The following is a 26,264-nucleotide window of genomic DNA, read 5'->3' as shown; positions in this document are numbered from 1 at the left end:
GCTGCCAATGTGGTATGGTCATTGGGCTACTGGGTTTTTCTAGTTACTTATTTCAGCACACAAAAAAAACATACCAGGGATAATTTCTCTATGACAAGATCAGAGGCACCTGTATGGATTATTAAAACAAATTGGCAACAACTGGATGAAATAGATAGTAGGATATATAAACTTCAAATAAAAGCCACTTTGTATATATTTGAAATGGCATTTTTTTATAAATGCAAATCATGTTTTTCTAACCCCACAGTATCAGTAGTTTTGTAAAGGCATATTTTCGAACTAAGTTCTTATACAGAGGATCCAGGCTATCCACACTGGTTGAAACAAAGTTAGAGTAAGCAAAACATTATGTTACTCTGGTGATGCAAGTCTATTTTTTATGCTTAGTTGGTCCTCTTTCTCCTGCAGGGGGGTTGTAATGCAGGTCTTAAAATAAAATTATTTTCTTTCTTATTAGAGAGATATGCAGCTTTCATAGATGCCAACAGAAAAGAAGATCCTGTTGAGCGATTAAAAACATTGAAAAGCCTGGTATGTTGCTTTTGATAGGGATTGAATCAGATGCAATTTTATTTTGGGGATTATTTTAAATTTTATGTTGATATCATCCTTTTCAGATCCTTGATTTACCCGAACATCATTATGAAACACTTAAATTTCTCTGTGCACATCTGAAAATTGTAGCAGAACATTCAGAACAAAACAAGGTAACTGGCTTATCTGTACTAAGAATTTATATTTCTGATAACTAAATTCAGTGCTTGCTTCTAGGAACTGTAGTAATAGAATTCTTTTTCTTCCTATTAGGTATACTCCAGATTATTTGGAATGTCAATATTGTAGTCTGCATTTGCTTTCTCAGCTCATTGGTTCTGTGGCTGCTTTAGCATAGTGAACATTTAGGAAAACCAATAGTGTAAGCATGTATGGGGAAAAACAAATGAAGAAGCAAAGGACTGCAATTATCCTGGGGGGGGGAAGAATTCTTTCTTATTGAGTTGCTTTCACATGGAGACAAAGCAAACAAAAAATACATCTCATAGGTTAAAAATATTTTTGTTTTCTTTTTTTAAAGTTGTGTATCTTGATCTGCAACTCTTGTGGAAAAACATTATTAGGTTCTGTGGGTTCCTTTTCTTTCCTCACATATTGGATGGACAAATAATGCATTTAGGTACACAGAACCCATAGCTGCTGCACTGTATGGCTAGGAAGTTGTCCTGTAGTTACAGTTTTAAGATTTATTGGAGAAAAAATGTGTACTATAGTCCATAAGAAAGTCACCTACTCAGCATTTAATTAAAACTTCATAACATGTTGAGAGATTCATGTACTACTTTAGCTTGAGGAAAGGAATGGATACAACCAGACTTCTCTTTCTAGACTCTTGCTTATGAAGAATTAATAGATTCAGGGGCAGATTAAAAAGAGCAAGATCCTGATCTGCTACATAAATCTGTTTCATACACTGATCAGCTTTTGCTTTGAATTTTCCTTCTAATGAGGACGTTCGGATTAATTTAGCAACATTGGCTACTACTATTAGATGCTTCTGCTTTTTAAGAGAGATATACATTTATGTAAGTACAATGATGTGCTGTAAGTACAATTATTGACTTTATTCTTTAGATGGAACCAAGAAACCTGGCAATAGTATTTGGTCCAACACTTGTGAGGACATCTGAAGATAACATGACTAATATGGTTACTCATATGCCAGATCAATACAGAATTGTAGAAACACTTATCCAAAAAGTAAGTGAATTCATTTCATGTTGCTAGAGACATTATTCAGACTAGCCTTGATTTAGATTTTCTTTCATAAATTACTCCTTATCTCAATGTCCACATTTTAATTCTTTCATTTCTGGAGAGTTTTTCACTTCTTTTATTTTGAATTGTAGCATGACTGGTTTTTCGCAGAAGAAGATGCTGAACAACCCTTTGTAAGTACTAACCTTAACTAAATGTTTTCTCCTCCTCCTGTTTTAATTTAGATCATACAAATGAATATATGATTTCCACCCCCCTCCAATGTGTTCTAACAGTATTCTTTGTTCACCACACCAAAACATACTAATGGTTTTATCCATGAAGTAATGAAAATAACATATAAAATGAAGTTACAAATTTCTCTTCCAGGGTAGTTTTTTCTCCATTTAATATGCCAGCTTGTGTATTTCTCTTTCTTCTAAAATGTCATATAGGAAGATTCGTATTCTTTTCAGTTCTCAGGTGACTAAATTTTTTAAATAATGTTTATTGACTGTGATTTGATGATGAAGAAATTTTTGTTTATTAACTATAGACAGCAGTTCAGGAAGCAAACACAGTAGAGTCTCAGCCAGTGCCAAGCATAGATCATTTACTCAGCAACATTGGAAGGATTGGAGTATATCCTGGAGATGTATCAGGTAACTCTTGCCTGGACAGTTTGTAGGTTAGAAAATTCTCTCTTCTGATGATTTATTATAATTGTCTCCTTTTTCTTTCTTTGCTAATAAACTCAATTTCTCCCTTTATCTACATGATCTTATTTAAAGGTCAGCAGTGAGTTGAGCATGTTGCATGACGTAGGTTGGAATGCTTTCTCAGCAACCAATATAATTCTGAAACCATGAAAACGGCATGGTCACAAGTGTGTCATTGACCATGGTTACCCATGTACTTTTTAACATGAGATGGATAAGGAACCTACTAGTTTGTAAGTAGTTGAGGAGAAGGCAGAAAGCTTTAAATTCTACACACTGTTCTAATGATAGTATTTTTTTCAACTTAGGAAGGCAAATCAAGATTTTGAAATTCATTTTGCTCAACTAATAAGTATATTTTTCCAAACTATACTGCAACTAATTATTTGTTTATTATTAAATGTGTTTTTTTTATGACTGACACCTTATTATTCAGCTAAGTACTACTACTACAAACTGCCACTATACTGTTTCACTAAGTATGTTTTTATCCCAAATGTTATTACCTTGTCTCTAGTTTGTGTTTTAGTTTATAGAAAACTTTTTTCAGAATTTTATTGAAACAGTCCTTCTGTCCTGATGCTGAAATAGGAGAAGTGGGAGGAGTCTATCACACGGTGATGTCACTAGTGGACTCTGTGGTGTCACTGATGGACAACTGGAACTGTAGGAAGAAGGAGGACTGTTGCCCACATTGTAGCTGCCTTGTCTGCAGAAACCCCCGTTTCTTGTAAATGCAAAAGGACTAGTTGATCTGTACTGTAAATTTACCCTTTCCAAGAATATTTGAACAGATCAATGCTACTTTTTAAAAGTATTTCTGCTGTTTCTTGTTACTTCTGAAGCAGACCCTGAGGAGAAATAGCATGGTATGGTCCACTGGTTTTTCTAGTCATTAGCCATGTGTCAAAAGGGGCATGGCATGGGGTTCAGCTCATTAATTCTCCAGTGGGTTCACTCTCCTAGCAAGTTGGAGAATGTATTTTAGTTACTCTGCTAGCCCCTCTGTACCCCCTTTTTAATTGTATAACCTCTGTTGTTTTATTTTGCCAAACAGTAAAATTATGGTGTCCATTTTTCATTTCATAATAACGCTTCTGTTTTTGAGATGAGTACAAAACTGATGGCTGTGGAAAAAAATCTTGATAATGATAAATTCTTAAATGTATAGCTCGGAGGAGCGCTGAAATGTTAACTGGGGCTTTTAAATACATAAAGCCCAATATAATTTGACAGCATACAAACAACCGCAAAAAAGAATTTTAATAATTGTTTCCAAAAGTAGTCTAAGGCACTAAAGATGTTTTAAATGTACATTTCATTTGCTGGAATGTACAGAGTACAGTCCTGAAAAGGTCCCCCAGCTGCAGTTTTGCAGGGCCGTGCGCTTAGAGCATTAAATAAATATTAATATTTCTGTTTTATTTAGAAGAAAGGGCTTTTTTGCCGTTTCTGTCATTGAGCTGATTCTCCAACTCACAGCATCCTTTCATAGCAGTGGCTTTCTGTGGTGCAGCTTGCATCTTTGTGAGCAATTACTATCCACTGTTCTGATTATTTAATTTTTCTGTTATCTGTTTGCTCTCACCCTTTGTTGTGCTTGTCTTCTTTCATACTTCAGCATTGTCTAGAGTAAAAACAAAACTTTGTGCCCTATTGACTGAAGTGCTGTGTTGATTTTTTTTTTCTCCCCAATAGATTCAGCTACTGGTGACTCTGCAAAATCTAAGGTAAATCATTCATCTGTATTTTTACAGGAATAAATCTATACATTACATTGTTGAGAGAGGGCTCACTGGCTTATTTATAATAGATCTCTCATGTGCTGTTGATAAAAATGTATTCAGACAGTAAAGGGCTTCTCTTCCTTGTATTAAACCCCTTGGAGCTTTGAATTGGGCTTTGATTTTTATACATGAATTAAAATGACTAAACCACTGTACTTCTTGGGCCTGATTATTAAGGATAAGAAATATGTCACTGACTTTAATGTTACTATGTGTAAACGTAATATGCTTAATCTTATTTCATTAGCATGATTCGTGATGCAACAATTAATTTTAAACATAGATTGTGGGAAAGAGGTTAAGTTCAAATTCCCTGTTATCCTGAAATACTCTGAATGGAAGATTATGGAAGTGGATTTACACTTAAAAGGATATGATTGGTGACATATAATGTAAGGGGCATTAGACAGATATTTGTGTTCTTGGTATCTTATTTTATGAGTCTTTTAAAAATGAAGTCTGCACCAAGCCTGTATTGAAAATACAGAATATATTATAAAATATTTAAGCAGTACAGAATGAGTTTTGTTAAAAAAAAGAATGATAGGACAAAATTAATGTTAATTAGTCTGAGACATACACAATTGCAAATCTTGATTAAAATAAAGTCATTCAGTCAAAATTGCAATTCTGATTGTTAATTGGTATTTGATAAATAATCAACTGCATTTTAAGAATATACTGGCAAGGTTATTTTTAATTTGGCACTGTTTCAAAAAAAAGGTGCTACGTTCATTTCATTTCACCTTAGGCTACTGTGCTTTTACAAATTATGAATGATTTCATTTAAAGAAAAAAGCCTGTATATCACTGCAACTGCACTAGTATAGGTAAAGTAAAGAGAACAAGTTTGGATAGCAATCTAGTTCTGGCTATACAAGGCTGATTAGGTTCATAAAACCTTGTGTTTATAATGGCTGTGACTTCCTGCAGTGTCCTAAGCCACAAACTGAGAAACCATGGTCTAAAATATTGTGAACCACAACTATGATTTTTTTTTAAAAAATGATTATAATGGGTTTCTTTCCATACAGGGTTCTTGGGGATCTGGAAATAATCAATATAGCAGAGAGCTGCTTAAATCCTCTATATTTGCCACAGCCAGTCGCAAGCGGAAAAAAGCAAAAGATAAACTGCAACCCAGCAGCTCTGAAGACGAGTGGGATAATGTTTTTTTTATGAAGGAGCCTGCAGAGCACCCTTGCAATGATTCAGCAAAAGAGGATACATCTAAAACGGAGCTGGAGAAAGAGACTGCAGGGGAAATGCAGAGAACAGGATTTCCGAAAGAAAAGGAAGAAGACTGTGTTAAAAGTCCTTCTGCAACAAGCAAGGGTGAAATGTTGCTGAGGAAAGAGAATGTGTCCTCTGAAGAACCCTCATCATCTTATATTAGGAAATATCGAAGATCCCCAAATCTCATCTCTTGGCAAAATACACAAAAAGATTACCATAAACTGCCTAATTTCCAGATTGCTTCTGTGTTGGAAGAAACTCTTTTGGACTTGGGCACTACCCTCAGCTGCACTTCACAACCTTCTCTGCAAAAAATTTCCTGTAAAAGATTAGGAGGCCCTGAAAATAAACACAGTGAATTTTTAACAGCTGATGTTGGCTCCATCACTTCAGGTTACTCCACAACATCCTCCACGGCATATCTAACTGGTGTAGATTCCACAGGGCTATGTCCTGAAGTGCTTTACTCGGTGACAGAGAGTAAAGGAGAAGAGGCTGATGACGAAAGTAGTGAACTGATCAGTGAAGGTCGACTCGTGGAAACAGACAGCGAAAATGATTTTCCTGATTTTGCAGCAAGTTCTTCTGTGGATAGGCTGTTCAGGGAGAAGACTCAAGACATGGCAAAGAACATTAGGAGGAACTCTGAAGAAAGCGAAGTAAGTTGTTCAGGAGGAACACCAAAGTTAGATAGTCGCAGACTTTTCAATTCATACAAACTTATTGAATGTGATACTCTATCTAGGAAAAAGTCAGCCAGGTACAAAATGGAGAGTGAAGGCTCAAGGGATGCAAAACATGAGGAAGACATAAAGAAAGGAAAGACAGACAGCAGCTTAACCACATCATCAAGAAGTGAACCTGTCAAACAGGAACCTACATGGAGACTCAAGATTCCAGACAGATTAAAACTGCGTCTCAAATCATCTGCTGATGATATGCTTGGAACGGGCAATCAGAAGCCAAACTCTGCAGAGAGCTCCAAAAGAAAAAACATCAGGCGAAGGCACACATTAGGAGGACAGAGAGATTTTATGGAATTGAGTGTTCTGAATGCATGGAAAACTCAAGAGAAATGCCCAAGCATGGAGAAAGATACTTCAGCAGTAAATCGGTTGAAGGCAAAATCCCCATCCCAGTACCCAGAGTGGGTTGCACAAGAGTGTCTGCGGAGTAACACAATGGACCTCAAAATAAATAAAACTGAAAGGGTGAATGTAAGCCAATTAGATGATTCTTCAAAAGCAGAATCCTCATTTTCTGCAGAGTTATCATCAGGAGGTGATAGTACCAGTTCTTCTGGTAGTTCTTCATCTGAAGCCTGGTACATAAAACCCATGGAGTACTCAGTACTCTAGACCATTTCAGTGGAAAAAGCTACCAAAATATGAACAAAGTTCATCAGCCTGGCTGTTGATGCTCACTCTCATAAGTTATCTGGGACCCTGGAGATTATGTTTCAATTCTACTAGTCTCTTGGACAGTTAAATAGCCACCACAATTCAGTAGCGTTTTCTTTCCTCTTTTCCTCATTTGTTCTGTATGCTTTTCCCCACCCTCCACAGTGTTAGTATGCACTATGCATAATGCAGCTAGAATATTATTAGTTGGGGGAAAATAATTCTTATTTTAGTCATTAACAAGTGCCTCATCAAAAAAAAATTTAAAGGTTCATTTGTTAAGGTGCCATAATAGTTGTTATATTTAGACATTTATGTTAAATGTAAAGAACAAATTGCTGCATTTTATTGTAGAGACTGAAAGGGAGAATGTAAACCAATTAGATGATTCCTCAAAAACAAGTCCTCATTTCCTGCAGAGTTATTATCATCTGGAGCTAATAATGCCAGTTATTCTGATAGTTCTTCTGGACTCTGGTTCATAATACCCACAGAGTACTCGGATTTCTAAATCACTTCAGTGGGGAAAGCTACCAATATATGAACAAAGGCAACATCAGCCTGGCTGTTGATGTTCACCCTCATAAGTTATCTGGGCCAGGAGGATATATCTTGATTCTACCAGTACCTTTGAGACAATTAAATGGCCACCACCACAATTCAGTAGCTCTCCTCTCCCTTCCCTTCCCCTCTCCTCTCTTGTTCTATGTTGCCCCCCCCACACACACACACAGTGTTAGTATGCACTATGCATTAATGCAACTACAACATTGTTAGTTGGAAGGAAAAAAATTATTTGAATTTAGTCATTAACAAGTGCCTCATCAAAAATTTAAAAAAAATTAAAAAAATAAAAAAGTTCATTTGGTTTGTTAAGGTGCCATAATAGTTGTTACATTTAGACATTTATGTTAAACATAAAGAACAAATTGCTGCATTTTACTGTTAAGACATTTCATTACATTTTTCAAAATTTAACATACATGGATACAGAGCTTCCATTTAGGCATTCCAGTTGGATTCTTGAGTTTTATATTCTTATTTTAATACAGTTTTTGAGTATTATGTGACTTGAATTTTTACTCTTTCTGTAAAATAAATAACTTAAATGTAAATATACTATGTGTGTATCTTTTCCTCAGACACCAGCTTTGATATAAATGTTGTAACATAGAAGTGTAGATAGTAGATCCTGGATATGTGGATAGAACTGGTTTCTTTTAACAAGAATATAATTCTGCATGAAGATTTAATAAATCCAGATCTGTACATGCTTCTGTGTATATCCACTTAAAACACTGGAAATAAATTGGTTTTGATTGTTCTTGTATGGACTGTCTTTTATTTAACAGAGACAATGAGCGTGTCAAATTTGTATCTTCATAATATTCATGACCATGTAAAGTATAAAATAAAAAGGGATAATTGAAAGCAGTTACAGCATAGGGATCTGCTATTTAAAAGGGGGTGAATTTGTTGATTAGAACTTGCTTACAAATTTTATTAATCAATGGGACAAATAATTTTGTAGGGATTACTATTTGATAACACACTTTAATTTTTACAAGCAAACAATGTTCTTGGTCATACTAAAAACTTGTGTAAGTTTGATGGGAGTTTACTTTGTTTCATTGCCAAAATAAGCTCCTTCATTTTACTTTACAAAAATAAAAAGTAAAATATTTTAGGAATTTTGGATAAAGTTATGATTCCTGGGAATTATTTCAAAGAAAATAGAATAATAACATAGTTGGAAGGGACCTTGGAAATCTTCTAGATCAACCCCCTGCTTGTGCAGGAGACACTATATCATTTCAGACAAATGGTTGTCCAGTCTGTTTTTGAAAGCCTTCAGTGATGGAGCATCACAACTTCTGAAGGCAAGTTATTCCATTGATCAATTGCTCTCACCATTAGAATATTTCTCCTTAGTTCTAGGTTGCTTCTCTCCTTGGTTAGTTTCCATCCATTGTTTCTTGTCTAGCCTTTTGGTGCTTCGGAAAATAGTTTGAATGGATATATCAGGTCTCTCTTGGCCCTGTGAATTTTGAGCTAATATACAGATTTGCAAATATGAGCATGTTGCAAGCTATGAGGTGATAATTTTCTGAGTCACAAATTGGACAATTAACAGATGTGAATTAAATGTTCATTTAAGATAAAAGTTTGTACTTCCAAATAAAACATTTCCATTAAAAAAGTTTTATATTGCAAATAGTTTACAGATAATAATAAAGCAAAGATCAAAAGAATTTAAATCTGGTTTGGATAGAAAATAATTGATACTTTAAACTCAATGTTCAGCATATAATATTGTTTCTAATTATCAAATGAACACCAGAAATGAATCTCATGAATTCTAGCGAAATATCTTCTCATTCAGATTCCTCTATTTTGAAACCCGTATGAAATATTTGATCCAATAATAATTCCTTGTCCTGGTCTTCAAGCTCTTCCTTTTCACTTCTATGTCTCTAAGCATGACTTCTGCAATTGGGTGTGATTCACTTAACAACTCTCTTGCTTAACAATGGAAATTTGGATTTCAGTTGTGGTCTACGTTAAGAACTACTTGTATTGTGTAGAAAAGTTCTACAGTAGGATGGAAAACAGATGGCTTTCATTTTTGTTGCCAAAGCAAAAGAAAAGTCACTTGTTTATGAATGGGAGGCAAAGTTCTTGAATTTCCCTTAATGACAGTACTAACTGCCTGGATGTAACGTCTCCTGTCACACCAGTCAAGGTTGTGCATAAAACACTTTCATGTTAGCTTTACCTCTCCCACAGGCTACATTTTTTCCAGAGTCTTCCAATCTTTTCATCACTTTATGACTGATCTCCAGTTTTCCACTCCTCAGCATGGCTCCCAATGTCTCCTGATTTTGCAGCTGTTACATAAAAGAAAGGCTTAATTTTTTTTTCCTGCTGAACATCCCTTATATCTCAATACTGCCGACTGCTCAGAAGCTAGTTTGTAAAAACAATATTTCAGATGTACACACTGAAAAGAAAAACTTCCTTACCAATATTAAAGAAAATGGGAAAGCAAAAACTAGCACCAATTCTACTAATGTAATAACTATACATCTGAATTCAGCAGAATATTGATTAAAAAGACTTATGGGTCTTTTAAAGGATTTTTAAAACATAGTTTGTTAAACTAACAGATACAATAGCTTTACATGTAAAACAGCACAAGGTTTTGTAGCTATTACATTCTTGGGCAATAATTTTCTAAAACTCAGTATTGAGCACAGATACTAATGAATATCTGAAAATATATTATTTTCTAGCAATTCAAAGCAGCTTATTTTCCTGAAGGCATAAATTGGATGTTGGTTTTGATAGATCATTTATTCAATTAGTTTATGGTAATAAATATGAAAAAGTAAAAAATGAGAAGCAAAATCCAACAGAGAAAGCCAGTTTAGAGCGGAGGGAGGAAGGAAGGAAAGTGTAATTGCAAGAAAGAGAAATAGACCAAAGAGAGCATGTGTTATATTTTAGTATTTTAGTTATATTTTAGGTCAAAAGTATCCCCTAGGAATAAAAAAACTCAACATGGCAGCCAAAATTATATAATCAAGGCCCTGCCCCCTTTTATGTGCATTGTGAGCTTTTTGTTCACTTCCTGGAATGACCCACCTAAGTTCTTAACAGTTTCAAAACATAGTACTGCTGTCCAAGGTAAGCTCTGACAGCCTGATATTTTTAACATGGAGAAGTTTTGTTTTTATTTGATTTCCCACCCCTACTCTTCCCTATAGGCATAGTTAGGATAGTAATGCAGAAATAAAAAGAGAATTGCTGACATTGGTTTATTCATTTTCACCATTAAAGCTCCCAGGTTTCAACTCTGGCTTTTTGATGGCAGCTGCATATGTCCCTATGTAATTCAACTTATTCCAAACAAACAAAAGGATCAAGAGTAAACATCTGTTTGAAACGGTTAAAAAAAATATAGCAGAGTCCTGGACTGATACTGATAGCTGATACTGGACAAGTCTTCTCTGTAACAATACTGTAAATACATAACAGACAAGCAGATAGAAGGGGAACTCATAAAATTTGCAGATGACACTAAACTGGCAGGAGTATCCAATATCCCAGAAGACAAGCTCAGGATCCAAAAAGATCATGACAAACTTGAACAATGGGCCCTATCCAACAACATGAGTTTTAATGTGGGGAAAAGCAAAGTTTTACATTTAGTCAGGAAAAATCGAAGGTTTAAGTACAAATTAGGCGAGACCTGGCCCCAAAACAGTAACTGTGAGAGGGGCCTTGGAGTCCTGACAATCACTTGACTATGAGCCAGCATTTGGGCAGCAGCAGCCAAAAAAGCTAATACAATCCTGGGTTGTATAAACAGAGGCATAGAATCAAGATCACTCGAAGTATGAGTACCGCTTTATAAAACCCTAGTAAGACCACACCTGGAATACTGCACCAATTTTGGTCACCATACTACAAAAAACATTTTTTAGACCTTGGGAAAAATTCAGAGAAGAGCAACTAAGATGATCAAAGGCCTGGAGACTATAACATACGAAGAACAGCTGCAGGACTTGGGTTTGGCTAGTCTAAAGAAAAGAAGAAACAGGAGCGACATGATAGCAATATTCCAGTATTTGAGGGGCTGCCACAAAGAAGATGAGGACATCAATTCTCCAAAGCAGCAGAGGGCCAGGACAAGAAACAATGGTTGGAAACTGACCAAAGAGAGAAGCAACCTGGAATTAAGGAGAAACGTCCTAACAGTGAGGACAATTAACTAGTGGAACAGCTTGCCTCCAGAAATCGTGGGCACTCCATCACTGGAGATTTTTAAGAGACTAGACCAGGGGTCGGCAACCTGAAAAAGGAAAAGAGCCACTGGGAACCAGTTCCATCACACATAAAAAAAGTGGGAGCCGCGTGCGTGCATCCATGTACGCGCATGCGCAAGAAAACATTTTGCGCATGCGCAAAACGGGTTTTTCTTGCGCATGCGCGGACGCGCGTGGTTGCCTTTTTTTTATGTGTGATGGAACCGGTTCCATCAGGTCTCCGTACCTCCGTGCGAACGGGCAGCGGCCCCACTTCTTGGGAAAGCTGCCGCGGCCCATCTGCAAAGCTGCCGAAAGCGGCAGCTTTGCAGACGGGCCGTGGCAGTTTTCGCAAGAAGCGGCGCCGCTACCCATTCCGAGAGGTGCGCGCGCACCTCTCCGAACGACCGTAGGTGCGCACGCACCTCCCCAAACCTCCCCAAACGGCCGGCGGCGGCTTGGGAGAGGTGCACGCGCACTCTCCAAACCGCCGCCATCCCGTTTGCACAGCTGCCGTGTTCGTCAATGTTTGATGAACGCGGCAGGTCTCTGGACGGGATGGCGGCGGTTTGGCGAGTGTGCACGCACTCTCCAAACCACCGCCATCCCGTTTGCACAGCTGCCGTGTTCGGCAATGTTTGACGAACGCGGCAGGTCTCCGGACGGGACGGCAGCGGCTTGGAGAGGTGCGCGCGCACCTCCGCCCTTCGGAAAGGTGCGCGCGCACCTCTCAGAACGGGCGGTGCCACTCTCCATTTGGAGAGGTGCATGCGCACCACTGCCCGTTCGAAGAGGTGCGCGCGCACCGGGCGGCTGGGAGCCGCAGGAGATGGCTCAAAGAGCCGCATGCAGCTCCGGAGCCACGAGTTGCCGACCCGTGGACTAGACAGTCACTTGTCTGAAATGGTGTAGGTTCTCCTGCTCAAGCAGGGGGCTGGACTAGAAGACCTCCAAGGTCCCTTCCAGCTCTATTCTATTCTCCTGCCCCTGACAGCACGCCCAAGAGTTGGTAAAGTCTACTCCAGTAAAATTGGAGGCCCCCAGATTCTCCACCTGAGATTATACACAATATTTATATTATTCTTAAATCCCTACCACAACCATATTGAATAAATCCATCTTGTTCCTTTTGTAAATGTGCTGAACTAAGAGATTATAGCTTGTCTAAGGTATCATTCAAATTCACAAACAGGCCATTTACAGAGTTCCTGATCCATAACCCAATCTTGTAGTTACAGAATAATCTCATTTGGATTATGCCTGTGTAGGATAAATTCAAATGGAAATGTCTCATACTGGCATGTATTCTTTAGGGGAAAAGTGCTTGGTCTTGATAAAACATGGAAACACAGATATGCATAAAAACATTTTTTGTCAATACTTAATGATCTAATTTCTAATTTTAATGATAAATTTCACTCATCTTGAGAGTTCATAACAGGCTGACAACTATTTAACTATCACTGTTATCTTCCTGCACTCTGCCAGCCAATTCTGCTTGGCATCATTCCTGGCTCACCAGCATCACTTTGTTCCAAGTGATTGTGCTCTCTAAGCTATTACAGGGGAAAATATGTGTGTCACATCCAATTTTGGACATATAGTAACTAGCTCTTTCTCTTGGCATTCTCGGTACTCTAGGATAAATAATTATTGTTGTTTTGCCTTCCTCCCTCCCTCCCTTTCTATTCCCACAAAGGCTGTATCTAGATAATCACCATTGTTGATGGCAAGTTTTCATTGGTTATAAAGCATATGTTCCAATGGCATATTCCATTAGGAGAACACTATATCACTAATTCCAAATTGGCATAAGAAGTTCTGAAGGAATCACAAGAAAAAGTACTTCCTAATATGTTTCCAATTTATTTATTTGGCGAGCTTGGTACTACAGTAGTAACTCTAGAAGCAGCAGAAATGAGAGACACCTCTATGCCAAGGTGTTCCTGGAAAAATTGAATCCACCTCTGGATTTAGACAAAGAATTCAATATTAAATTAATATTTATTATAGATGTTGAAAAAAATAAAAGATGACATCAACTTGCCCCATAAGAAACACAATTTCTCCATTTCTGTATTTTCAGGATGAGATCCGATGGAAGAGAGTATCTATAGCTCAGGATTGAATTGTGGAGTTCTTGGTACTCTGAGCTTGATTCTTTACTTGCTTACTAGGTAACATCATCAAAGCCAATGTTTGGGGGATTTGTTCCCAATTTCTATACAGTAATTTGCCCTGCCACTGTTGAGGGTATTGCTTTCTTTTTGTTGGTACCTTGATTACAGTATTATATTCTGTTTGGTATTAATCCCTGCTTATTGGACATAGGCTGTCAGAATTGGTTTATTCTTGTCTTTTTGTTTGCTTCTTGGCTTTTTATATTCTCTTTTGAATGCTGTGTAAACGTGGTTTATCTCTGTCAGTCAATAGGAATGTTGATTAACCACCTGCCTATCAGATAGTTAGGAGCTGAGGGCATGGCAGCACAAGGAAACAACAATTAATGGTTTTATATCAATACCCTAATTAACAATTTACACACAAACAGGGGCCATATAAATACAATGGATAGAATAGCACAATGCACATATTCTGGAGAGAATTTATTTGATGATGGGCTCCACAATGAGCTTGAAAACTTAGAAGAATGAACTTTGGTTCTGGTCACTGACTCAGATTGAACCCTGTGAATTTTTCTAATGTTTTACTTTGAAGTTATGAAGCACTTTTCCTTTTGCTGCATGGAAGCTTTCCCGAGTGGTGAAAATGATACATTTACATCAGATTTCCCCTGCAAGGATTTTGCATTTTAGTTTTGTATGTATCTCTGGTCTTTCCTCACCCCACCTCTATTTTTTTTAAAGAGATTGAAACTTTCCATTTTTTTCTAATCACTCTCCGTTGTGGGAAATATTATCTCAACCTTTTCTGCACTCAGTTTGTAAGGGAATATCTACTTTTGTCTCTAAAAGGAACTGCCTACATTTTGTTGTGAAAGTCCAGCCTGAAGACAGATTTGGACTATATTAAAAATGAAAACAATAACAAATTAAGGATTTTGACTAATATACATTGTATATTCTTTACAATGTCGCTCTAATGCCAACTAGAGCTTTTTCATTCTGATACTGCAAAGTTAGTAAAGTTCTGAGACCCAGCTTACTCACAGCACAGTACAATCTAACATGTACATAAAGGGGGGGGGGAGAACACTGCCATAAAAATGAGTCCATAAGTTCAATATTTTTAATATTTGTTAGTTAGGAATTGTAGCCTAATATGCCTTGAGAGCATCAGATATAGGCTGACCAAGTGCTTCTCAACAGGGCATCAGGGAAAGGGCTCATTCCTGATATACTTTGGGGTCTACTGTGGTGGGAAATTAAGCATCAAGCTGTAAGGAGGAGTAAAGTGGTCACTAATCATATCACCTTGTGAAAGAACAGTTAGCTCAAATGTAGCATCAAGCATGAAGCAGCATCACTCACAGGAAAGAGTGAATTAAGGGGGAAACTTTCATTTCCAATCCAGACATTTTAAGCAATAGGGACGTTTCCAAATATTTACAGGGAGAGCAGGGCAGGGAAAGGCAGGACAGGGAAGTATACTGAAGCCAGGTGTATTAAATCTATATATGATTACAGCCCATATTGGTTAGAATAAGACATACCTGCACCACAGGCCCAGAGACTGGATCTCTCTCTCTCTCTCTCTCTCTCTCTCTCTCTCTCTCTCTCTCTCTCTCTCTCTCTCTCTCTCTCTCTCTCTCTCTCTCTCTCTCTCTCTCTCTCTCTCTCTCTCTCTCTCTCTCTCTCTCTCTCTCTCTCTCTCTCTCTCTCTCTCTCTCTCTCTCTCTCTCTCTCTCTCTCTCTCCTCTCTCTCTCTCTGATGGAGACTGGAAGCTTCATCTACTAGCAGCTGGAGTCACAGTACTGCAGTCTTCGGAGTGCCCCAGCCACCAGCCCTAGTATAATTCTCCAATGGTTGCGTGGACAGAGCCATGAAGGGGGCCAGATGGCCAAAACCACAAGGCCAGGGACAATGGAGAGAGCCTGCCACCGTCCTCCAGAGTTGCCACCATTGGAACCATACAATACAGGCAGTGAACAGGGAGCAGGCAGGGCAAGGCGCCGCTGAAGAACCCAAGCAGCCGGCGGCAGAGGAGGAAGTTGCCGCCAGGCAGGTGATCTGTGGGGCGGGGTGGAGCAGGGAGAAACAGGGGTGGCAGGGACACCTTCCAATGGTGAGACGGCTGTTGTGCAGTGGCAGCAGAGCCCTTTCACTATCAACCCCACCCCCAGGAGTGAGGGGGACCATATTCCATAGAATGGCAGTCCAGCTCAGGAGAGAGAAAGGGGAGAGGCGGGTGGGCAGCCAGGTCATTGAACAGGCAGGGGGGTCGCCGAGCAGGGAATAGCCTGACTGCGGGGGCCCTGAGGTGCGTCAGTGCAGGGTGCTTGGGGCAGCTCCACATACACCCTGCCACCTACCTCATCTTATCCCGTGGCGGTCGCAAAAGAGCGCCACATGGCCTCCTGCCCCATTGCAGCAGTGATCAACCAGACGATGGGATGGAGTGGGAGGGCTCTTAACTAGGGCTTATTTTGGGGGTAGGGCTTATATTGGTGGAGCAGTGGGCTAATGCCTCCTTAAGTAACACCAGCTGCCTGCAATTAGTGCAGATTCGCATCCCACCAGGCTCAAGGTTGACTCAGCCTTCCATCCTTCCGAGGTAGGTAAAATGAGGACCCAGATTGTTGGGGGCAATTAAGCTGACTTTGTAATGCCGCTTGGGGGGGGAAAGCCCTAATAAGCAGGCATATACATAGAATGAAGGCTATTGCTAAGCACATTGGTTTGTGCTTAAATTGTAAGCCGCCCTGAGTCTTCGGAGAAGGGCTGGATATAAATGGGATTAAAAAAAAATAAAAAATATTAGGCACAAGCTAAAAATCATGCTAGGACTTATTTTTTGAGTGGGTCTATTCTTAAACATATTGTTCAGAAGAATACTAAAATGTTAACGGGCTTTTTAAATACATAAACCCTAATATAATTTGACAATATACAAACAAGAACGGCAAAAATAATTTTAAGTTATTTCAGAAATTAGTCTAAGGCACAAAAGATAATGCTTTAAATGTACATTTAATTTACCAGAATGTACTGAGTACAGTCCTGAAAAGGTCCCCCAGCTGCAGTTTTGTAGGGCCATGCGCTTAGCATTAAATATTAGTATTTCTGTTTTATTTAGAAGAAAAAGCTTTTTTGCTATTTCTGTCGTTGAGCTGATTCTGCTTAATATTGTTGCATTAATATAATTAGAGATGCAATTGGTGATTGCGGCAAAAAGGTTAAGTTCAAATCCCCTGTTGTCCTGAAATGTTCTGAATGGAAGATTATGTGGATTTACACTTAAAAGTATATGATTGGTGGCAAATAATGTAAGGGGTATTAGGCAGATACTCATGTTCTTCATATCTTATTTTATGAGTCTTATAAAAATCAAATCTACACCAAGTCTGTATTGAAAATATAGAATATATTATAAAACATTTAAGCAGTACAAAATGGGTTTTATAAAAAAAACAATAGAACAAAATTACTGTTAATTGGTTTGAGACATTTACAATTGCAAATCTTGATTAAAATAAAGTCATTCAAAATTGCAATCCTGATCAATATTGTTATTTGATGAATAATTAACTGCATTTTAAGAATACACTGGCAAAATTATCTTTAATTTGACAGTTTCAAAAAAAGTGCTACATTCATTTCACCATAGGCCATTGTGTTTTTCCAAATGATAAATGATTGTAGTGTTTAAAAAAAAAACCTGTATATCACTGCAACTGCTCAAAAGTGTTAATGCAGTAAAGTGCAGGTTTTGAAAGCAATCTAGTTCTGGATATGCAAGGCTCATAAAAACCTTGTGTTAATATTGGGTGTGATCTCTTGCAGGGACCTAAGCCACAGGATGATAACCCATGGCCTATATGTAATTGATATGCTAGGGTGCTAGAACATATTTGTGTAAAACAACACAGTGGGTGATAGGTAATAGCAGATAACTCAGTTTCACATCCATAGAATTTTGCATTGGAAAATTCATACAGAAAATATTGCAAAGCACAGTTATGATTAGTTAAAAAAATATGATGCTTACAATGGATTTTTTTAACTCTTCCATTTCATATAGGGTTCTTGGGGATGTGGAAATAATTAATATAGCAAAAAAACTGCTTGAGTCCTCTAAGATTGTTATCAACAAAAAGTGAATTTTCAAACAGGAGCCTAGAGGCAGACTCACAGATTAAAACTGTGCCTCAAATCATTTGCTGATAATATGCTTGGAACTGGCAATCCGAAGTCAAAACTCCAAAAGAAAAAACATCAGGCGAAGGCACACATTAGGAGGACAGAGACATTTTATGGAATCGAGTGTTCTGGAATGCATGGAAAACTCAGGAGAAATGCCCAAGCATTTCAGCAGTGAACTGGTTGAAGACAAAATTCCCATCTCAGAACACACCCATTTCAAAATGGATTGCAGAAGAGCATCTGTGAAGTAACACAGCAGATCTTAAGATGAGTAAAATTAAAAAGGCAGATATAAGCCAATTAGATGATTCTTCAAAGGAAGAGTCCTAACTTTCTGCAGAGTTATTGTCAGGAGGTGATAGTACCAGTTTTTTGGTAGGTCTTCTGAAGCCTGATACAAAATTTCCATGCATACTTCTATGGAGTGCATAGAACTCAAGACTGCTTTACTGAAGAAGTTTATGTAGTTTGTTAAAGTGCCATAATAGTTGTTACATTTAGACATTTACCTTAAACATAAAAAACAAATTGCTGCATTTTACTGTTAAGAGATTACATTTTTTCTAAATTTAACATGAGTGGATATAGAGCTTCAGTTGGTACGAATGGATTTAGATTCAGCTTCAGATATGGCATTTCAATTAGATTTTGAGTTTTATATTCTCATTTTAGTACAGTTTTTGAATTTTATGTGGGGTTTTTTTAGTTTTGTAAAATAAGTAATTTCAGTATAAATACACCATGTGTTGTTCTGTTCCAGCCTATGACCGGCCCTGTTGGAATGTCAGGGACAACCCCTTTTTTATATTCAATAGGCTGGAATTAAGCCACACAAATTTATTTGCAAAAACTAAACGAAACAGTTCAAAACAGAGTTAAACAAATACAGACCGAGACTATATCAGAAGCTCTTCAAACGGTTGCCTTCAGCAACCAGCACCTCCCACACATTCCCCTTTTAAGTCTCAAGGTGTGGCTTCTCTTTGCCTTCTCCTGAGGTGCCTCATTGCTTTTCTTTGTTCACTTCTGCTAGTCTGCCTCCTGCTTCGAGCGTCCCTGAACAGAGCCAGCTGTGGATCGTCTTCTTCCAATCTTTCAGGCTCACACAGCTGGGTCTGAGGAGGAACAAGACGGGAGGGGCCTGGCTGAGAGCTCTGCGGTGCATCAGAACTTTCCTCTGCAACCAAAGGCTCTCCAAACCCCTCCTCCTCCTCTTCAGAATTGTCCAACTCAGCTGCCGAAACCACAGGCTGACACTGAATCACAACATGTGTATATGTTTGTGGAGATTCTCAGTCATCCAGGTCATAGTTACCCCAAAGGTGCTTTTTCATGAGGCCAGTTGTCTTGTGAAAAAGCACCTTTGGGATAACCATGTATATATATTTTCCTTAAACACCAGCTTTAATAAACATGTTGTAATAGAAGTTCATATAGCAGTTCCTGGATACCTGGGTAGAATTTGTTTATAAGACCAAGAATATAATTCTGCATAAAGTGCCTAAAGTGCTTTTTCAAGAGGCAACTGGACTTTCTTGTTTTTCTTCTCAGAGCTGAAGAAGCTTGTTGCATGAGAAGCAAAACGTCTTAAAAAAAACCCAATAAAGTCCATCTGCCTGTTGAGAAAGCACCTTTGGGACAACCATGACCTGGATGATCTGAGAATCTCTATAGACAATTCTGCACAAAGATTTAATAAATCCGGATCTGTACATGCTTCTGTTTATACCCACCTAAAACACTGGAAACACTGGAAATAAATTGGTCTTGATTGTTCTTGCATGGGCTGATTTCCATGTAACACAGACAATAAACTTGACTTCCAGTTCACTAACTACATAAAATATCATAAAAATAAAAAGGATAATTAAGAATTTGTACTGTATGAATCTGCTATTAAAAAGTTAGATAAATTTATTAGAATTTACTTGAAAATTTTGTTAATCAATGTGACAAATAATTGTGTAGGGATTATTTATTTGATAACACTTATAATTCTTATAAGCAGGCTATAAGCAAACAATGTCCTTGGGCATTCTAAAACCTTGTGTAATCTTGATGGGAGTTTTGTTTCACTGCTGACAAGCTCCTTCATTTTACATTAAGGAGATGGTGCTAGACTTCCAGAAGAAAAGTAATGAACCTGCCCCACTTTACATCGGGGGGGCAGTGTGGAGAGAGTTTCCTCCTTTAAATTCCTGGGAGTCTTACCTGGAAAGTCAGGCTCTTGAATGGAAAATAACTTTATGTATGATTGACTTGCGAGGCCGGTGTATTGTGCAATTAGCTCACATAGTGTAACAAGATGGTGGGTTTGTTGTCACTGTGAGCTGTGGGGGGGGGCACGAAGGGAGGCTCAGCCAATCTCAATGTATACATGGTTGTACTTTGACAATAAAGATTCAATTCAATTACAAAGTAAAATAAAATACTGTATTTTTCCGTGTATAAGATGCTATTTTTTCCTGCAAACACCTTGTTCAAAAATCAGGTGCACCTTATACAAGTGCAGTATCTTATACATGAAAAAATAATGGTAACCTCCGCAGCCCAGGGCATGCTGTGTGGGTTCTTTACATGCCGCTGCCATGCTGCCTGGTGCAGGAGAATATCACTGGCCCGAAATGCCGCCTGGTGCTGGAGGATCACGCTGCCCCAAGGATGCTGCTGGTCCCACTGAAGCCACCTTCTATGATCCATTTTTCACTGGCGCAGCTCGGGCTGAAGCCACAAGAGGCCCCAGGAAGCCGCCTCAGTACAGTGATTGACGGCCGAGGGGATGGGCGGGACTAAGCCTGCAGAGCACCATCTGATTGGAGGAAGTCGCCTCCCTTATGTGATACTTCTGAGAAGTACCAGTAATTGGGGAGGCATCTTATACAAGGGTGCGTCTTATAGCTGGAAAAATACGGTACTTAGGAATTTTGGATGAAATTACCATTGCTGGGAATTATTTCAGAATAGGTATGCCTATAGATTTTTGGCTAATGCATAGTTTTGCAAAAATTGTTAATTCTGTATATAAAATATACCACAAATGGGGATATCATGCATCATAATGATGTCTAAACATGGTAATGCTCATGTAATTATCAAGGTTCAAGCTCAACTCACAAGACATTTAACTGTTAGATCAGGTTCCCCAAAGTAATAATATTGACTTCCAAGGGTACATGAAAACACCCAAGAGGTCAATGTTATTATTCATATTATTAAAGTACTGTATTTTTCGGACCATAAGACGCACTCCCCCCCCCAAAAGTGAGGGGGAAAACGAGGGTGCGTCTTATGGTCCGAAGGTGATCCATATGGCCAGCCCCAACCTCCGCAAGTGGAAAGCAAGGGAGATTTGCCAGGAGCACAAATTGGCACATGCTGAGAAATGCCGATCTCGCACTCCCTCGCTCTGTTTCAGTCTGCTTTCTCTTGTAGCAAGGGAAACTGAAACCGCGTGAGATCGCATTCCTGGCAATCTCCCTCGCTCCGTTTCAGCTTGCTTTCTGCAAGAGAAAGCCGGGCTGCAGGGCCACCTCCGTGGGTACTGCTCTAACACAGAGAGGGAAGGACAAAGAGGGAGAGAAGGAAGGAAGGATGGGAGAGGGAGGGAGAGAGAGAGAGAGAGAGAGAAAGAAAGATAGGGAGAGAGAGAAGGAAAAAGAAAGAGGGAGAGAAAGAGGGAGAGAGAGGAGAAGGATAGGGAGGGAGAGAGAGAGGGAGAGAGAGAGAAGGAGAAAGAAAGGGAGAGAAATAGAGGAAGAGAGAAAAAGAGAGAGGGAGAGAAAGAAAGGGAGAGAGGGAGAAAGAGGGAAAGAGAAAAAGAGGGAGAGAAAGAGGGAGAGAGAAAGAAGGAGAAAGAAAGGGAGGGAAATAGAGGGAGAGAAAGAGGGAGAAATAGAGGGAAAGAGAAAAATAGAGAAAGAAGGAGAGGGAGAGAAAGGGAGAAAGAAAGAGGGAGGGGGAGAGAGGGAGAGAGAAGGAGAGAGAGAAATTAAATTAGTAACATGATTGTTAAGTGAATCTGGTTTCCCCACTAACTTTGCTTGTCAGAAGGTTGCAAAAGGCGATCACATGACCCTGGAACAATGTGACCATCATAAATATGAATCGATTGCCAAGCATCCAAATGTAAATCACGTGACCCTGGGGATGCTGCAATGGTCATAAGTGTGAAAAATGGTCATAAGTCGCTTTTTCAGTGCCATCATAACTTTCAACAGTCACTAAGTAAATCGTTGTAAGTCGAGGACTACCTTTACTTTATCATTTTTTTCCTTTTTTTGGGGGGGTGTCAAGTTTTTGACACCTTGCTGGGCCACTGGTGGTACTTGGACATTGCCTTGTCCTAAAAGTGGTACAATGGATGAAAAGGTTGAAAAGCCCTGTTTTAGTATACTGAATATTGGTTCAGAATATTTTTTTTCCTTGTTTTCCTGCTCTAAAAACTGGGTGCGTCTTATGGTCAGGTGCGTCTTATGGTCCGAAAAATACGGTAGCTTTAAAGTAGGGAAAGCAATACTGGGATATAATCCCCAAAATGACAAAATGATCTCAGTTTGAATCCAAGGCAAACAATTCAATATCACAGTAGTCCAACCACCGGTGCTGAAGAGGTTGAAATTGACCGGTTCTATGAAGCCCTACAGCACCTTATAGAACTAACACCAAAAAAATGATGTCCTTATCATCATGGGGGATTGGAATGCTAAAGTAGGAAGCCAAAAGATAACAAAAATAACAGGCAACTTTGGCCTTGGAGTACAAAATGAAGCAGAGCACAGGCTGACAGAATTTTGTCAAGAGAATACGATGGTCATAGCAAACACTCTTTTCCAACAACCCAAGAAACGACTCTACACATGGACATCACCAGACGGTCAACACAGAAATCAGACTGACTATATGCTCTGCAGCCAAAGTTGGAGAAGCTCTATATAGTCAGTAAAAACAAGACCAGGAGCTGACTGTGGCTCAGACTATGAGCTTCTTGTTGCAAAATTTAGGCTTAAACTGAAGAAAGTAGGGAAAAGCACTAGGCCACTCAGATATGAACTAAATCATATCCCTGATGAATATACAGTAGAGGTGACAAATAGATTTAAGGAATTAGATCTGATAGACAGAGTGCCTGAAGAACTATGGACGGAGGTTCGCAACATTGTACAAGAGGTAGCAACTGGAGAGATGAAGGGAACGTTTCATGCAAAAATGAGCATGATAAAGGACCAAAATGGCAGGGACCTAACAGAGGCAGAAGAGATTAAGAAGAGGTGGAAAAATTACACAGAAGAACTATACAAGAAGGAGCTTAACGTCCCTGATAACCACAAAGAGGTGGTCACTGACCTAGAGCCAGACATCCTAGAATGTGAAGTGAAGTGGGCCTTAGGAAAGCTGAGCAACAACAAAGCTAGTGGAGGTGACAGTATTCCAGCTGAGCTATTCAAAATCTTAAAAGACAATGCAGTAAAAGTGCTACACTCAATTTGCCAGCAAATTTGGAAAACTCAACAGTGGCCACAGAATTGGAAAAGATCAGTTTACATTCCAATTCCAAAGAAAGGCAGTGCCAAAGAATGTTCAAACTATCACACTATTGCACTCATTTCACATGCTAGTAAAGTTATGCTTAAAATCCTACAAGCTAGACTCCAGCAGTATGTGGATCGAGAACTACCAGAAGTACAGGCAGGATTTCTAAGAGGCAGAAGAACTAGAGAACAAATTGCCAACATATGCTGGATCATGGAGTTCCAAAAAAACATCTACTTCTGCTTCATTGACTATGCTAAAGCCTTTGATTGTGTGAATCACAACAAATTGTGGCAAGTTCTTAAAGAGATGGGAGTACCAGACCATCTTATTTATTTCTTGAGAAACCTATATGCGGATCAAGAAGCTATAGTGAGAACTGGACAAGGAACCACTGATTGGTTCAAAATTGGGAAAGGAGTCTGGCAAGGCTGTATACCAGACATGTCAAACACAAGGCCCAGGGGCCGGATCCAGCCCGCGAAGTGGTTTCATGCGGCCCGTGAAGCCATCCTGGAAACAGTGAGGGAAAGGCCCCCACTGCCTTGGTCCTGGCCCAGAGACCCTCCTCCTGCCAGAGACCCTCAGATCTGTCCCACTCCTGCCCAGGCCCCCATAGGCACCCTTGATGCGAACGATGTAGAGCTGGCCATGCCCACCCAGTAGGCCATACGCACTTTAGCCACGCCCACCCAGGCCACACCCACCTGGCCCCCTGAGGGCAACCGCAGTGCTGATGCGGCCCTCAATGAAATTGAGTTTGACACCCCTGCTGTATACTGTCACCCTGCCTGTTTAACTTATATGCAGAGCACATCATGAGAAAAGCAGGGCTAGATGAATGAAAAGTTGGAATTAAAATTGCCGGGAGAGATATCAACAACCTAAGATATGCAGATGATACCACTCTAATGGCAGAAAGTGAAGAGGAACTAAAGAGCATATTGTTGCGAGTGAAGAAGGAAAGTGCAAAAGTTGAGTTGAAACTTAACATTAAGAAAACCAAGATCATGGCATCCAGCCTTCTCAATTCCTGGTAAATAGATGGGGAAGAAATGGAGGTAGTGACAGATTTTATTTTCCTGGGCTCCAAGATCACTGCAGATGGGGACTGCAGCCAAGAAATTAAAAGACACTTGTTTCTGGGGAGGAAAGCCATGGCAAATCTAGACAGCACACTAAAAAGCAAAGACATCACTCTGCCAACAAAAGTGTGTATAGTCAAGGCTATGGTCTTCCCAGTTGCAATGTATGGCTGTGAAAATTGGACCATAAGAAAGGCTGAGCGCCAAAGAATTGAGGCCTTTGAAGTATGGTGCTAGAGAAGACTCCTATGAGTCCCTTGGACTGCAAGGCGTTCAAACCGGTCAATCCTAGAGGAGATCAACCATGATTGCTCTTTAGAAGGCCAGATCCTGAAGCTAAAACTCAAATACTTTGGCCACCTAATGAGAAGGAAGGACTCATGGGAGAAGAGCCTAATGCTGGGAAAGATTGAGGGCAAGAGAAGAATGGGATGACAGAGAATGAGGTGACTGGATGGATTCACTGAAGCAGTAGGCGTGAGCTTAAATGGACTCCAGAAGATGGTAGAGGACTGGAAGGCCTGGAGGAACATTGTCCATGGGGTCACGATGGGTTGGGCACGAGTTCACAACTAACAACAACAACAACAAAGTAGCTTTCATTAAATTATTTTCATATAATAAATGCTTGAGAGTTTATGAACAATATTAAACTTCATGAAAGAGACAATGAGCTGAACAGCTGGGGACACCTGGTTTAGATGACATCTGCCATTGTCATTGACATTTTTGGCAGCTACAGCACACTTCTGGCTCATATTTAAATGGCTATCCACTAAGACTCCTAGATCTCTTTAATAGTTAGCACTTTTGAGCCACATACTACTTATTCTATACTTGTGGTTTATTTTTCCTTGTCTAAAATTTTACTGATTTGTATTTTGTTGGATGGGGCCCAGTTTTAAGTCTGTCAAGATCCCTCTTCTAAACTGTTGGCTATTCCCCACCCCCACCCCCGATTGATGTCATCTGCAAATTTGATGAGTTCACCTTCTGTCCTCTCACCTAAATTGTTTATGAAGACATTGAAGAGTATTGGGCCTAAGACAGAACCTAGAATATCCTAATGGGTTCTTCCCTTCATGTAGATGTTATTCCCTTGAGGATTACATGCTAAGTGCAATTGGTGAACGAGTTACAAAACCATTCTATCCCACATTTTTCTATCTTACAGAGAAATAGGTTGTGGAATGTCGTCAAGAACAAATCATACCAAACAAACCTTATTACATTCATTGACAAAATATCTGAATTAGTGGTCCAGCATAATGCTGTGGACATTGTGTACTTGAACTTTAATAAGGCATTTGACAAAGTAGATCAACCCAAGAAGCTTCAGAAACTTTGAAAAGTGTGATTATAAAAGCGTAGTCTAGCACAATACTACTGGAAAAAAGATAAGAGATCCCAGAAAAAAACAGCATGGTTTCATAGAAAACTCTGATAAACTGAAAGACAAAAAGGACAAATATACAAAATAAAAAGAGGAACACGTAATTAAGGCAGAATATCAGCATTTAGCCCAAATCTGCAAAGATGAGGTCAGGAAAGCTAAGGCTCAATTGAATTAAAACTTGCATCAAATGTCAAAAATAATAGAAAAAGTTTCTCGCAGCATGTA

General features: G+C 39.2%; 1 protein-coding gene across 4 annotated transcripts in view; it reads left to right on the top strand.

Annotated features, from left to right (window-relative positions):
• The window catches only part of ARHGAP21 (Rho GTPase activating protein 21), an 80,081-nt gene extending 72,416 nt beyond the window's left edge, over positions 1 to 7,665 (top strand). For all 4 annotated transcript variants that reach the window (XM_081343209.1, XM_081343210.1, XM_081343211.1 and 1 more), the window contains 7 exons: positions 461 to 534; positions 621 to 710; positions 1,633 to 1,758; positions 1,908 to 1,949; positions 2,312 to 2,417; positions 4,173 to 4,204; positions 5,296 to 7,665. In XM_081343209.1, the coding sequence (XP_081199335.1) occupies positions 461 to 534; positions 621 to 710; positions 1,633 to 1,758; positions 1,908 to 1,949; positions 2,312 to 2,417; positions 4,173 to 4,204; positions 5,296 to 6,855 (2,030 nt within the window). In that variant the 3' untranslated portion in view covers positions 6,856 to 7,665. The remainder of the gene's footprint in view (positions 1 to 460; positions 535 to 620; positions 711 to 1,632; positions 1,759 to 1,907; positions 1,950 to 2,311; positions 2,418 to 4,172; positions 4,205 to 5,295) is intronic.
• The last annotated feature ends 18,599 nt before the right edge of the window (positions 7,666 to 26,264 follow it).

The sequence above is a fragment of the Vipera berus genome, assembly GCF_964194415.1.
Source record: "Vipera berus genome assembly, chromosome: Z".
Classification (NCBI taxonomy): domain Eukaryota; kingdom Metazoa; phylum Chordata; class Lepidosauria; order Squamata; family Viperidae; genus Vipera; species Vipera berus.
This window is presented reverse-complemented; position numbering and strand designations above follow the sequence as displayed.